The sequence below is a fragment of the Podarcis erhardii genome (genome assembly GCF_964252035.2).
Source record: "Podarcis erhardii genome assembly, chromosome: 2".
NCBI classification, from domain to species: Eukaryota; Metazoa; Chordata; class Lepidosauria; order Squamata; family Lacertidae; genus Podarcis; species Podarcis erhardii.
This window is the reverse complement of record NC_138498.1, coordinates 41,434,460-41,449,874: the sequence shown is the minus strand read 5'-3', so window position 1 is coordinate 41,449,874 and position 15,415 is coordinate 41,434,460. Positions and strand designations below refer to the sequence as shown.

General features: G+C 48.0%; 1 protein-coding gene across 10 annotated transcripts in view; it reads right to left on the bottom strand.

The window, feature by feature from the left end:
• Window positions 1-1,799: 1,799 nt before the first annotated feature.
• The window catches only part of ARHGAP44 (Rho GTPase activating protein 44), an 86,270-nt gene continuing 72,654 nt past the window's right edge, over window positions 1,800-15,415 (bottom strand). For 4 of the 10 annotated variants that reach the window (XM_081848652.1, XM_081848650.1, XM_081848653.1 and 1 more), the window contains 5 exons: window positions 14,196-14,417; window positions 11,496-11,954; window positions 9,735-9,883; window positions 8,553-8,930; window positions 1,800-3,822 (listed from right to left, as the gene is read on the bottom strand). In XM_081848652.1, the coding sequence (XP_081704778.1) occupies window positions 3,683-3,822; window positions 8,553-8,930; window positions 9,735-9,883; window positions 11,496-11,954; window positions 14,196-14,417 (1,348 nt within the window). In that variant the 3' untranslated portion in view covers window positions 1,800-3,682. Of the gene's footprint in view, window positions 3,823-6,482; window positions 6,535-8,552; window positions 8,931-9,734; window positions 9,884-11,495; window positions 11,955-14,195; window positions 14,418-15,415 lie in introns of all 10 variants that reach the window. The other 6 variants (XM_081848654.1, XM_081848656.1, XM_081848657.1 and 3 more) reach the window with 6 other exon arrangements.

The following is a 15,415-nucleotide window of genomic DNA, read 5'->3' as shown; positions in this document are numbered from 1 at the left end:
TATGAGAGGCACATTGCTTTCCCCACAGCTCCAGCAGCACAGAAGTTATTTAGGGATGCAGTGGTGAAATTGAAAACATCTCTCCGCGGCCCAGGATACATTAAGTGATTGCACATGTGCCACTCAGAGCACTATCGAGGCTCCTTGCACACATATGAAATACAGAAATCCATTTTTAAAATGTAATATGTTTTCTTAAAGAAGAAAAGAAAAAGCCCATGGACAGGGATTCAGGAAAGTAGCTTTGGCATTGCTGCATTTTGTATGGGTGAGTCACTTGTGACCTATATGCATTTGATCTGATGGGCATTTTTAACCAGCTCTCCACTCAACTTTTCAGGCTCTTCCTAGTGGTGGTGCATTAGGAAATCAATTTTTCCTACATTTCAAACCATATGTTTCTGTAGTACAATACCACTCCCATCATCCCTGACCACTGGTCATTCTGGTTGGGGCTGATAAAAGTCTTCTTCGACTAGGAACGTAGACCTTTGATCAGGATGAAGAGGCCTGTCTCCCTTACTCAATTCATCTTCTCCTCAGGTGATCATCTGCTGCACATACACTTGCTTTTAGCTGCCCTTGTCCTAAAGCCATTTCCCACTCAACATGAGAAAGTTGGGGGAAAGCCTGGCCAACTTCACCAGCTCCCTATCCCCTCCTTGCACCTGCACTGGCATCATGAAATCATTAGCACAGTGGGTTAGACAGGGAATGCAGCAAGGAAAGAGTTAAGACTATCAGACCATCACCAACCATCTCTTCATCCAAGAGCAGCCTCAGGACAATACAGACCAGTAGCAGAGGCAGCCAGCTGTAGAAATATGTTTCTCCCATTCCATCTGGAGAAACAAGAAAACTGTAACTGATGAATGGTGAATATGAACACTACAAGCAACTCACCATTTATGCATGTTCAAGGCACACGTGCACCACTGCGAACCCGGAAGTGGCATGAAAAGAGGCAAAAATGGCCCTAAACGAGCACAAAAATTGGCAAAAGTGGTGCTAAAATAGCATCTAGCAATCCCATGAGCCTTTGCACTGACCTTTTGAGGCCTGTGGAGAGATGAAGAGGGAGTGATTCTGGTGGAGTTTGGCGGATTTTGGTTTTTTTTAGGGGGTTCCAGAGCTTTAGAGGGCGTTTTCAGGCTTTTTCAATGGCGTTCCCAGTATATGTGATTTCACTTACATGTGTGGTGCTTCAGGATATAAGGGTAAAGGGACCCCTGACCGTTAGGTCCAGTCGCAGACGATTCTGGGGTTGCGGCGCTCCTCTCGCTTTACTGGCTGAGGGAGCATGTGGCCAGCATGACTAAGCCACTTCTGGCAAACCAGAGCAACGCACAGAAACACCGTTTACCTTCCCGCTGGAGCGGTACCTGTTTATCTACTTGCACTTTGACGTGCTTTCGAACTGCTAGGCTGGCAGGAACAGGGACTGAGCAATGGGAGCTCACCCCCTCACGGGGATTCGAACTGCCGACCTTTTGATTGGCAAGCCCTAGGCTCTGTGGTTTAGACCACAGCGCCACCCGCGTCCCTTGCCTCAGGATATAGCCCCTATGTAAAAGGGGAGTTGCCTGCCAATGAAAAAGGGAGGGGCGCTTCCAAAGTGATCATTAAAATGCTTTTTAAAAATGTACCTGTGACTTCAGCCTAATTTTTGAAGTGGCCTGAAAAATGTATGTTTCACTGCTGAATAAGCCTGTCTCACCCAGGTATCTTTTGTTTGCAGCCAAGAGGCACCCCTCTCTGCTAATCCAAACCCAGCAAACAACAGACGAGAGAAACAGAGATACCACAAAAGTCATTAATTGTACTTTAATGAGACCATACATTGGGGAAGTGGAGGGGGTGGGGGGCAGAAATGGAGAAAGCAGGAGACCCCCCGAGAAAGGAGCTGCTCAGTGCTTGGGATGGGTCTGTCTTGCCAGTAATTTTAAGATGCAGCACAAGATACCAATCGGCAATGCCCCCTGCTTGAACAGCAAATACACCAAGTGACCGGAATTGGAAAGAGCAGTTCAGAGTACCGTTTCGCACCCCCCTCTCCTCCCCACACCTTTCTAACAACAATCTGCACTTGTCTCCCTGCCTCTTCCACCTTGAGTGATGAACTACACATTATCACAGCCTGTGGCAAAGCAAGAGCACCCAGAACACTGCTGGGGTGGGGAACACACATACACAAAAAAATAGAGGGTGTTTGGAGACATTTATCATAATTCCAAGGGTGGGAAAGGTCTGTGTGTATCCCTGTGTTGGAAGAATTATGATAAGCCTTTAAATTTACATTGTACATTTGTACACCCGTTCAGATGGAATGGCCCCAAATAAACCAAATATATATATATATTTATAGACTTTTATATATATATACAAATATATATCTATCTCAGCAGATATATATATATATATCTCATCTCTTTTTTAAAAGGATAAAAGGTTACATCTGCCTTTGCATGCACAGTTGAGAGCTTTGCTCTCCTCAGTCGAACCCTGGGCTACAATGGGGAGCTGCAATCGGGCCACGATAAACATATATTCTGTTGGTGGTATTTGTCTCCCCTTTCCCTGCTGCCAAGACAGCAGAGAGAGAAGGGGGGAAATGAGCCCCTGACGCTGGTGAACAAGAACTCCACATGACCAGGTTCCACTTCTGACACCACAATGCAGGGAGGGTAGGTATGCTTAGGAACACTTTTATTGCTAATCGAGTAACTGCTTCCCGACATACAGGAGACCATTACTCACCCATATCAACAGCTACCACTCCCTCCGGCTTCTGACCACTGCCAAATACCTGTGTGTCCCCCCCCAAGAGTGACCCCTCTTCCATCTACTAGCTTCTCCCCCAGGGGGAGTCAAGCAAAAACCAATGAAAAAAAGGAAGGGGAGGGGGAAAATGGAACGGCAAAGGATTTGAGAAGGCCAGATACCCATTCCCTTTAGAGGCTTGTGGATATACAGAGACTCACAAGGCTGTATCTGGCTATTTCAGAAATCAGGATTTCAGGGACTGAAAGAAAATATAGGTACACACTACTTGTGTGTGTGGGTCTCTCTTTCTCTCTCTTCCCCACCACTCAGCTTCTAAAACAAACCTTCCTTGGCCACAATCTATAAGGAAGAGATACACGAACCAGCACAGATGGAGTGGAAAGAGTAAGGACAGCTGGAGCATAAGCAGGAGGCAGAAGGAACAAAAGACACTGCCAAGGTCAATAAGCCAAAAACCCAGTGGGTGCCTTTGGTGGAGTTCAGCCGGTGAGCAGCCTGCCATGCTCCTGAATCTCTCTGCCCTGTGCACAACACCAGAATTCCCCAACAGGGCAGGTGGGACTTAATTCTTGGTCTGAGGGTCCGAAGAGCTCGAAAGGGAGATAAATAGGCACCACGTCAAAAAGGCAAAATTTGGATAAGGCTAAACAAACAGGAGACAAAAATAAATAAATAAATTGGAAATTGCACCAGCAACGCCCTTTTGCCAGGGTTAGCACCAGGCCCACAGGTCTGTCAAGTCTTGCACAAAGGGGCTGGCAAGTGGAACTCCAGAAGAGAGACCGCCCGCGCCCCTCCCCCCGCCGGACAAGGTCTCTGGACAACATCGCCTTCTGTAGTGTTCATGGGGCACCGATATGTACAAGAGAGCACATTAGAGGGACAAGGGGCTTTTGTGTCATAGGGCGGTGCTTTCCGAATCCTCCTCTGAATTGATTTTTCCTTGTACCGGATGTCTCTGGACTTGTCCCAGTGGGTCCAGGTGGAGTGTGGCATCAACCTCTACATGGATGGAAGGGATATCAAGGTGGGCAAGATCTGCAATCAGGCACAGACACACAGGGAGACAGAGAATTACCATGCTGCTCCAGGCAACGTCTGCCCACCCGTTCATATACAGATTAAGACAGACAAAAATAGTCAACGTTTTAACTTAAAACTGAGCAGGAAGTACAGTTCTCGGAGCCTGTTAATGCCAGAGGAAAGGGATGTCATAATATAATCTTGGCTTGTGCCTTTTCCTGCTGTAACATTCTTCACAGCTGTCCCTTCCCCGCAAGCACGCGTGAATCGGGGTCTAGGCCACATGCTTCTTAATCTCAGCAACAGCTCAGCAAACTGGGCCAATGGCAGCAGACAGCAGCATATTCTGCAGTTTCAGAACCTAGTCTTAACCATGGGCCTGTAAATAGCAACTTGGATTGTCATCTGTTGTGAGAGAGAATGTCCAGGCAACCATGCAGGAAAGAGTTTGGAAATGGGAGGACAGTTTCCCTTCCAGTCCTCTTCCCATTTTCACCATCCATGTGCCACAAATGACTTAGCGCACAGGTACGTGGGCAGGCAGGCAAATCACTTGAAGGATACTGAATTGAGAAGTTACTTGCAAAGTTGCTTTAAATGTCTTTAGGGGAAAGACCCCAAGACCCCAATCTCATTTGGCAAGGGGGTATCACCATGACAAAATTTGCCAAAGCTTCCTGGACACCTTTGCTGTCCCCCTTAGCTCAGCCTTGCTGAAAACGGTTCCCTCCAATGAAGGAATCTAGGCAGCCAGTACTTCAGTACAACTTACACTTAGAATTTAGCATCTCTGTTCCCTCTGCTATCCCCCTAAGTGGCAAGTATCCCATTCAACTTCTCAAGGTTCACTTTTCTATTACATGCTTTTTGGTGGCTTACTATCTATAGACATGCTATCAGAAATAAGTAAAATATTTAACTTATTTGCACATTGGGACCAAATGACCAGGTTGGCTTATAAACAAGGGATATTGTTAAATACATATCTTCTCAGAGCAGAATATTTTTGGTCCTTGCTTAATCCAATGAACTAAGAGGCGGCATTGAATAAAGGAAAGGCAGCTCTTTCCTAAATCTCATCTGGGGCCACTCCTCAAGATGTGAAAAAGATGTTCAAAATGTGCCTACCAAATCTCCCCATATCTCTGAAGGAGACAAGAATATTTGTGGACATAGGTAAGCACATGCCCAGCAGCCAAAGTATACACACAAATCTCTCCTCTGGATGATACAGTGTTCACAGCATATCCCCATGATGGATATACTCTAAATGCCTCTTTCACAAATCATATGAAGTAACTCTACGGTGTGGCCAAAAGTGGCTAGGATTTGATGGACAAGTCCTCCAAACAGATGATTTGAAGACTATGTGCAATTAGGACAGAGTAGGCTTACTTATCTGTTGATAAACAAAAGCATCCAGATTTATCAAAACGACAACATCCCAGACAACATCCCATGCACAGCCATGACCTATCCCCAGAGCTCCACAAGACACAAATAGGCTATGACAAAACATCCTGTTCACCCCTCCTTTCCAGTCAGACAAACCTCCTATTTCAATTAAGATGCAGACAGTCCCTACCTAGCCAGGGAGGAGCATGTCACACTATGTATAATTTTAAGCAATGAAAGTCACTGCTTCTCTCGGAAGCAAAGGAATAGCTTCCACATGGCTACTTGTGAGACAGGGGAAGTGAACTTGTATGTCAAGAACCTGCAAGCTGCATGGGATCCTTGCATACTGAGTAAAAATCACCCTCATAATATGATTTTACTCTTGAGAGCATTCCCCCATGAATTGGGAATGGGGAAGCAATTCTAAATCAGCTGTGGGAGATGTACTTCAGAACAAGGGGCGATTCGTTAGGCTTTTCAGCTGAGCTGAGGACCTTCATAGTGTAAAAAGCAGGAGTGGGGAACCTCTGTCCCTCCAGATGTTGCTGGATTTCAGCTGCGGGCAGGGATGCTGGGGGCCGGAACCCAACAAATTCTGGAGGGCCGCAATCTCCCACTGATACTGTAAAGGCAGCTGTCCTTACTTGGGTGAGAAGAAGACCCCGCAAGCTTTGTATCCTTTTGAGCAGTGGCACACATAGCCTTGACCATCACCTGCTCCTGGGTTGCCCCTTTGGCCTCACCCACAACAAACAACTGCCATTAATATCTATTAATGGCAATATCATGACATCCCTTTGCAAATAACACATGGAATGGGAGAGGGAGAAAGTCACGTTGGTAAGAAAGGGGCTAGCAAGGTTAGGAGCCAGTGAATTCTGTGGCTTGGAAAGGAATTAGTTGAATGCCTGCATATATAGATATATATATATTTAAATACACACACACACATATTTAAACACACACACACACACACACACGGATGTCAGGCATGAAAGGCCAAGTGAGAAGCACCCCCCCCAAGTTTACTAATGACATCATTATCAGTCAGCTGGGGAGTGGAGAGCAGGCTTGAGCAGCCATGCAGTTCTGGAACAGCGTGCCCCATGCAAGGCCAGCGAGATGGGGTGGGTGGGTGGGTGGGTGGGTGGGTGGGTGTGACTCTGTGAGGAAAGGCATGGGGGCCAGGGGTGGCGGGGGTGACATTGGCAGCAGCAGCAGCAGTAGTAGTAGTAGTGGCAGAAGGTTCACGGAGGAGGGCAGGGACTCCAGCTTACCCTGAGCATTCCCCTCACACCTATCCAATATTGCATCACGAGCCTCAAACAGCTGCAGGGACACAATGGTAGGATTGGGAGAAAGGAACAGAAGAGAAACAGGAAAAGCAACAAAGACAAAAAAAAAAAAATAGTACACAACAAGACCTCCAAAGTCAGAGCAGTTGCACCTGCCTACCAAAAAAACACCAGCGGGAAGCTGGAGACACAAAACCCATCTCAAATGTTGACCACACAGGCGTGGCCATTCCCAAAGCACAAGCTGTAGCAACAGGAGCCACGATCGGCCCACGTATCCAGAACGGACTGCAGTTGACCCCTCCCCAATGTTTTGGAGGCCCCAGGCCTTCAAAAGAACAGGGATCAGTTGATCAAAAGCACAAGTCATCCTGGAGTTATGTACAGTCAAACCACCCCTGAGTTTTGAGACTTTGCCTGCTAGCTGTGCCTCTACTCTGCCATTGGGACACAAAGATTGGCCACTACTGACCTCCTGATCAAAAGCTGCCGCCACCCAAGGAATAGAGACCTGCACGGAGACAGGTGTGCCAAAGAGTGGACCAGTTTCGTTCTGCTCCTGCATTTCTGGCCATATTTGAAATTCCCAAATGAAGGCTGAACTGCTGCCTCTCTCAGAGACTCTGCCGGAATGTGGAAGGCCTTTCTAGACACTCTGGTTTCCCAAGGATAATATACGTATTTCCCCCTCAGTGGTATTTTACTGCTTAACCAAATAGCACTACTGGTTGGGTTATTTACTGTTAATTTTTTTTACTGAAGATGTGCAGTCTAGCATTTGAAATTATGAATGCACAGCCTGCGAGGGGGAAGGGAAGAAGGGGGTTAAAAAAGGCAAAATAGCTGCACAGCAGAGATGGGGAACCTTTGGCCTGGGGGCCCAATGCAGTTCTCTAGGCCTTTTCTTTGGCCTTTGGAACTCTTCCCAGGGCACACTTTCCATCCTTCACCAGCCTTGCTTCACACCCTCCTTGAGGGCTTTGCCTGGCTGGAATAGGCCCTTGAACTCTGACAATGCCTCTTTGCTTCCATGGATGGAGGACAGAGAGAGCAGTGCATGTGTAGAAATCAGCTTCCTGTACAAAGGCAGAATCTGCATTCATTGCTGTGCCTACTTTTGTCCCTGCCAGGTGGCCCTCGCGGAAGGTCACTCAGAAGGAAATGTGGCCCTCTGCTTGAAATAGGTTCCCCGGCCTTGCTACGCAGAGCAAGAGATTTGAATCACATCAGAAAGTAATGACCCATGTCCGTCGTAGCAGAACCCAGAGCAAAACATGGAGAAAGAGTTGCATTTTCAGAGGGAGAAGGGATTAGCAGGACTTGCGCAATGTCCCTTTTGTCTGGAAAGGCTAAGTTCCTGGCTAAAAAGGTCTGTGTTATGCTCAGCTTTCATGTTCAAAGTATTCCCTTCCATATCATCCTCAAGCAGCATTTTAGCTCAGCTCACTTAACTCACTACATATGACCTGGAATCGGAAGGTGATCCTCATTCCCTCACCGTGTAGGCAATTTACCCCTTGATATTTTGTTCTAAATGCAACACTTGAATTTTGGCCTTGCTTCTCAGGTAGTTTCAGAATCCTGTTTTGAATGACAATCACTTCCTGCTTGAGTGATTAAGTAGGTGACAAGCACCGGAATTTATGTACAGCATAGCAAAATTGTTGCTTTGCCACTTGCCTGTGGAATACAGAAAAAAAAACCCCGAAGGACTGTGCCACCAGGAAACTCCACTCTCAATCTTGACTGGATTATGGTGCTCTGTACTAGTTGTTCCTACCATTTGCTCTTGGCTCTGCAGTGCTTCTCGCCAGCTGTGCCTTAAGCAATCAAAAGGCAGACCTGGAACTTCCCCGTAAGCCAACAGTGCCCTTCAGATACCCAGGACCACAACTCCCATCATCCTCAGCCAGCATGGACAAAGATCAAGGATGATGCAAGTTCTGCCCACAACAACTGGAGGGCGCCATACACTGCTCCCTCCTCCACTCTGTCTCTGCTAGCAACCCCCCACCCCCCTAGAGTGCTGTCCCTCTGCCACTGCTTTGTTACCTGTGGACATGCTCTCCCCGGGGGACATGCCGTCAAGTACTGTGTGCTCCATGGACTGCGGACTAGAGCCGGATGCGTTTGATGTGGGAGGCTGTGGAGGTGGCAGCGTGGGCCTCTGTCGTGGCTTAGGGGTGGGCCGAGATTTGGTTAAAGTGCTCGTCAGGGAAGGAGGAGAAGACAGAGAAGGAGCAGCTGCCGGGGAGAGTGGGCCCGAGCCCAGGGAGTAGCCTGGTGGGTAACTCAGTCCATAGGGTGATGGGGTGCTTGGTGGGGTGGGAGAAAGGCTGGCAGGGGACGGCTGCCCCGTAGACTGATCGGACATACCACCTGACTGGCCGTAAGGAACCTTGGCAGGGATGGGGGTCAGCTTCTTTGAAACTGCAGAAGACAAGAGAGAAAGAGACACACATACAAACACACAGATACAGCTGGTTGTCATTCATCACTGGGAGGTCAGGTGAGCTTTTTACTACTGGCTTTCTGAATACAACCATCAGGCCTGCTTGAGCCCTGGTGAATGGAAGCTCAGGCCTAAGGGCAACCTGTACTCATGGGAAGTCATGTCTGGAACATGGACCATATTTAACCAACTCATTGTACTAGTGGAAGCCGACAGAAGGGTTCTCTGCTAGCGCAATGGGACTTCCTCCCCTCCCCTTGCACTCCATTAAATCTCTTCCAGAGGGTTAGGAGAACTCATAGAACAGTGTACGAGGGGAGCAGAGATTGTTCCATCAGTAAACTAGAAATGCTTGCGTTGACAGAACAATCCCCTTAGTGTTATGCTGAATGCAAAGCAGAGGTAGGGCTTGAAGCTAGCTCTTTTTTACGTCATCCAGGTTAACTGTCCAATGGACCCTACTTGTTCACTCTAGTGACTTTATTTCTTAGAAAAGATTTCAAGTGTTTGTGGCAGGAACTTTCCTACCAGATTTCTCAGTCTTATGAGGACACCAGAAAGGAGAACTAATAATCTGCAGTCATTGCAGTTGCCCACAGAGAAAACAGGAGCCCTGGCCAAAAAGCAGTCAGTTAACTAGTGGAATTAAATTATGTGGTTAACACACTAAAAGAGAGAGAGAGAGAGAGAGAGAGAGAGAGAGAGAGAGAGAGAGTTGTTGCTTTGTTCATTTCACCCAGCTGAACCCACTCCTGTTGCCCTGTTCAGGTGTGAATACCTACCTTTCCGCAGGGTGTGTGGGCTCTGTTCTGTGGACAGCTGCTGTGTGAGACCAGGCAACTGCTGTGTGGTCCCACATGGTGCTGCAGGGCCACAAACCGGGCTCCCTTTCTGCCCAGAAACAGGAGAGAGTTCCTTGGTTTTTAGTGTGCTAAAAAGAAACAAAAGGTGGACAAGAAGCAGCAGTCATGAGCCCCTTTGTACGAAGGGCAACTTAAATGCAAAAATCCTCCTCTCCCATAGCCTCCCCCTCCTCCTGTCCCACAGTCCCAGGGTGCAGGCCCATAACCCTCCGCTATGATAAGCCAATGATGCTTGCAAAGCAAAGCGTTTTGATGCCTTGCTCCCGAACATACGCCCAAAGGACCAGACAAACTTGCACATCCACCTTCAAAAGCAGATCTGAGCATGACTAGAGCATGAATGGCACTGCAGCCCTCTCAGTCACTCTGTACACAGCAATGAGACAAAACAAAATGGAGGGAAGCCGTTTTCCAGAGAGACCACTCTGTGGGGCAGGTGGGGCAGGAGGAGCAGCAGCAGCAGCAATATGATCTGTTCCTCGTGGTGGGGATGGGGTGGGGCACCTCACAGATTTAAGAGGTGAACTTGTTATGCTGAACTTGAGGCCATGTCAGTTGTCCAAGTTTGTTCCTTTGTACTTAGCTTACAAGTGGCCACCAACCCCAAGGCAGTGTGGCAAGCCATGGTTAACCTCAGTGAGGGAACTGAGTTTGTCACAAATAATCTGTGGCAAGAAAGGTACTACTCAAGGTGGTTGGCTAGACCAGGCAACTCAATGCAGTAATTTGAAACCTGGATGGTGAAAGCCTCAACATTTGCCAGGCCGAGGTGGGTGCCCCCTGTGCCTCTAAATAGGTTGGACCCAAAGAAGCTATTGGACTGGCACAGCTGTTTTGGGCCCAACTCAAAATCTTGTAATACAAGGCTGGGTAAACATGTGCCCCCATGTTGTTGAACTCCAGCTCCCAACAGCCTCAGTTGGTATGGACTGTTGACAGAGATGATAGGAGCTGTAGTGAAACAGCAGCATCTGAAAGGCCACAGAATCCCCACTTCTGATGTAAGTCTTTGCAACTTGGGGTCCAAAAAAGGGCTGGTTGGTTGGATGCTATTGATACTAAATGCTTACCCAAGCTACAGATATATATATTGCATGGGATTCACCTAAATAGCCATTTAAGAAGAAGTTCTGTGCAACATATCCTGCTTGTGCAATGGGGCTCCCTGAGCCTGTCAAAATTGGCCCCAGTGTGTGTGGGAAGGGGGAAGGAAAGGGAGGGATGTTACATCTGACAAACTGCAATATTTGTGCAGACGGAATGATTCAAAGAGTGTGATGTGGGATTCCATGGCTGTCGTAGTTTCCCCATGGAATTTTGGGAATTGTAACTTGGGGATGGTGTTGAAAATTCTCTTACAGAGCACTTTGGGCATGTCTCAGAACTTCACTTCTCAGGGAAAGAAAGGTGACCAATGAAACCTATTTTAAACCTGGATTTGGCTTCAAGGAACTCCCTCCCTTGCAGGCTCCATCAGCTGATACAGCTGAAGTTCTCTCCAGGAGATCTGTAGCAATGTGGAGGCCAACAGGAAGGCCTCATTTATCTACCGAGGAGGCGTGGAGGCCCTAGGCATCGTCCCTGTGCGTAGACATCTGGTACGTGGCAAGCAAGTGGTGCTCACCCTTCCACCACCGTGCCCAATTTGCCCGAGCATTTGTCAAATAAGAGGTTATTTACCTAGCGAGCCCGGTTCCTCTGTCTCTGGCACAGGTGCAGCTGACCCAGGGGGGAGAGACTGACATATGGGAGCTGTAAGGAGTGCCAGGAGGATCGGGTTTGGATAAGGTGAGGGGGGGTTTCATGTAGACGGAGGAGAGGTTAGTCTCAGGACCATGCAACTCTGTGAAGGAGCTCTGCTTAGGGAGGTGCAGGAAATACGGTTTCGGGTTAGAGTTAATGTCAAGCTGCTGAGGGGAGGGAGAGGAAGAAGAGGAGGAGGAGGAAGGGGGAGGCAGCGTTTGGCTGTACCCTGGCCACCGGTACAGTGGCAAGGGGGGCTCCGGCCTAGCGCATGGGCCAGTCTTGGGGTGGTGGTGGTGGAAGGATGAGTAGCAGGGGTATGGGGGAGGCTTGTCGTCCTCAGGGGATGGGTAGATGTAACAGGAATCCGACCAACTAGACGACACACCATCCGTGCTGCAAATGTCCAAAACAACAAACAAAAAACAAAAAAAGAGAGCAGAGAGCGTTTGTACAGGGAAGAACAGAACAGGAGTTTCGAAAACAGCCCATAAGCATTTGCCAGGAGAGGGTTGGGGTGGGGTGGGGGAGAGAAGAAGAAGAGAGGAGAACAACAACCAAAAATTCAAGGAAAGCAAGAGGGGCTCCTCAACTGCAAGGTACACTGAGCTGACAGTGATGGGCCTGGGTTTCTGCTTATCTCTCATGAGCCACCCAAATGTAGAAAATGGCACTTGGAAACTTCATCTGCTGGAAAACAGAAGCTAGGCCTGTGCAAAGTCTGCCTTGCCAACATCACCTATTCCTAAAGTTGTTTGGGGGGATCTGGAAAACATCTCTAGATGCCAGTTGTCCTGAGTGGTGGTTTTGTTTCAGGGGCTTGTTGTGTTTGTGTTTGTGTGTGTGTGTGTGTGTGTGTGTGTGTGTGTGTGTGTGTAGGGGGAGGAGGAATATCCCACAAGGAAAATGTTCCTCCATATGAAGGAAATGGGTATCTATGGGTTGAATTTTGCCCATAAGTGCTAATTTGAAAATAAAACCAAGCCAGGGGGCATTTGAGGGTTCACTATGGAATTCAAGGTCTCCCACAATTCAGAAAATTGATTACTCTTGTCAATTAATTCGGGACAAACTAATCTGTCACAAAACAAGTGGGTATAGAACCTGCTATAGTAGAACCTGCTATAGTAGAACCTGCTGCCTCATTACACTGGGAAGCCAGGCAACCCTAAGCAGAATATTGGATTCAGAACTAGTGATCTGAGGAAAGCATGGCAGAGAAAACAGCGGGACAGTATACCGAGATGCAATGCCAGGCAAGCATCAAGGTTTGCTGTGTAACTGCTGGACTCCTTCCAAAGTGTGAGGTATGCAATTGCAGGTGAGAGAGACCCCAGGGGAGTCAAGGAAGCATGGAATGAGTTCTAATGAAGTTGCATGTCCTTCTATCAAGGGCTTGACTTTGCCCCCATCCTTCTTTCTTGGCCTCTTTCCCTGGCTAATATGAGCTCACAAACAGAGAAGTGCCATCCAAACTGGTGCTTGGTAATTTACTGGAAAGGAACAAGCCTGGAAAAACTGAAGTTGAGAAAGAACCAGGAATGTCATAGAAAGTCAAAAGAAAAGACTACAAAATCCTGAATCCTGCAGGACAAGACGAATGCTGCCAATATTGGAGCCCACAGGCTGCAGAAGTAGCAAGGGTGGGACTAAATTTCTCTTCTTGCCAGTATAAACACAGAATATATATATTTTTTAATATCAGGGATCTCAATTCAGATTTACCCCACATTTCCTCCTGTTTTGTGAGAATATGTGCAACAGAAAGGTGAGAGTGCCTGCCTTTGTGGATGGTTTTGCCAGCTTCTTATTCCCATGCATGTCTCCCTCCCTCCCCTGCTTTTAGTGGGTATGTTGACAGGCAACACATTAAATGTCTAATTCCATGCTTGCTTTCAGCAGGGAGCACATCTATGGCAGAAGCACAGACCAGAAACATATGCATGATACCCCCTATGGATAACCCCCTACTCTCTGCACATATGAATGTGGCAAACATGATCAGTCATTTCAAGCTTGCCACAGAGCTGACCCTTATGAATGAATCCACAGCACAAAATAACACAAGTCTTGCATTAGGTCTGAAAATCCAGGACTAAAAATGACAACATAGCAGCTGGATGAAGCTGGGCCCTAAAAACTATCGGCAGAACCAGACCTTTGCCTTAGCTGAGGACAGCTCACCATGGGAAGTCTAGGTGGATATCAATAAAATACCGGGTCAGAATAAGCCTCTCTGTGCTGCTGGTGCCAAATTCCAACAGGAGGGGGTGGCAAAATAGGAGGGTCTGCCCAGTCTCGGTAGCGCAAAATCAGGAAAAGAATGTTGTTCTATGTTACTATTCTTGGTGCCTGTCTCCCTGCTTGTCTAAAATCTTTGGAGCAGACAGGTCTGTTTGTTTTTTTAAATTGCTTACATTCAGCTGGGCCACAGGAAAGCATTATTTTGTGCCTCAATTCTCTGTCATTCGAACACACACACACACACACACACACACTTACACACACTTGCAAAGTGAAAGCGGAAGCATAACTAAAGAGGACCCATGCAGGTGTGGGAGTGGCAGACGTGTCCACACAGACTTCCAGGACCACAGAACACAGTGGCAGCTGCTTGCACTGCCCTCCAGCACTTACCTTGCTCTCTCAGCCCCTGGCGGGAAACCGAAGCTAGTTGGAGTAGGGGAGGGAGTAGCTGAAATGTCAAGAGATTGCTCAGGAATTGGTGACTGAGGAGTAGCAGCAAGATCGGAAGGCGGAGCGGGGGGCTGCATGGCAGGAGGGGTGGAGGATGCCTTACGAACTATGGAGGTGCCTCTGCGAGCCACCCATGAGGTGTCCATCACCCGGACGCCCATGCTATGGGGGGGAACACAGAGATAGTCCCTTACCAACTCGGAAGCAATCATTGAGAGCATTAAACACACACATTTACATTGCAGGGGGAAGGAGGGAAGCCATCTAGGTGCATCCAAGGTCTGAAAGGATCCACGTACAGTCAATGGGAGCCAATAACTTAAATGTAGAATCTAGAGAGGGGTTTCTGGCACGGCCGTGAGGGTCATTTAGGTCAAAGGCTGCTCTGCTGGGACACCTAGTGGCCACTTGCAATCATCATGGCAGCCACAAAAGCAGTGACCTTCCAAGGTTGGTAAAGTTTTGCATCTAAGGGAGGTTCTCCCAGGCATCAACAAGAACAGGAAGCTTCAGGGCCTTTCCAAAGAGCCACAGCTCTGAACAGAAAACATCTGGGGGGGGGGGGGGAAAGCACATGGAATCTTAAAAAAGTGTGCAGCCAGGACACCTGTGATTAATTTCCCAAGAGGAAAATGATGCCCTTTGCATTGGGGATGATAAAAAACTGCAGAAAAACAACATCCTGCAGGAAAGGGGGAAGGGCCATAGGTCAATGACAGAGCATATGCGCCCAGGGTCCATCACTACCACCTTGGGGAAAAGGGCTAGGAAAAACTTCTGTCTATCAAGACCACGGTTTCCCAAACTTGGGTCTTCCAGTGTTTTTGGACTACAGTTCCCATCATTCCTGACCACTGGTCCTGCTAGCTAGGGATGATGGGACTTGTGATCCAAGTTTGGGAAACTCTGATCTAGACCTTGGAAAGCCGCTGTCCACCAAAGCAGACTCTGTAATAAGGCAGCTTCAAATTTTGACGGGGCACTCAAAAGACAGGCTCCCGTCTCAGTGCTTTCGGGGAGAAGCGGGCTTCTGCTCTGCCTTGCCCCGACACTAATGGGGGCAAGAGTGAGCTTCTGCTGGCAAGACCGTGGGTGCTCTGAATTGACTGGGTCTTGACACTGCAGGTAGGAATGGTTCAAGAGCTACCCAGAGGATACCA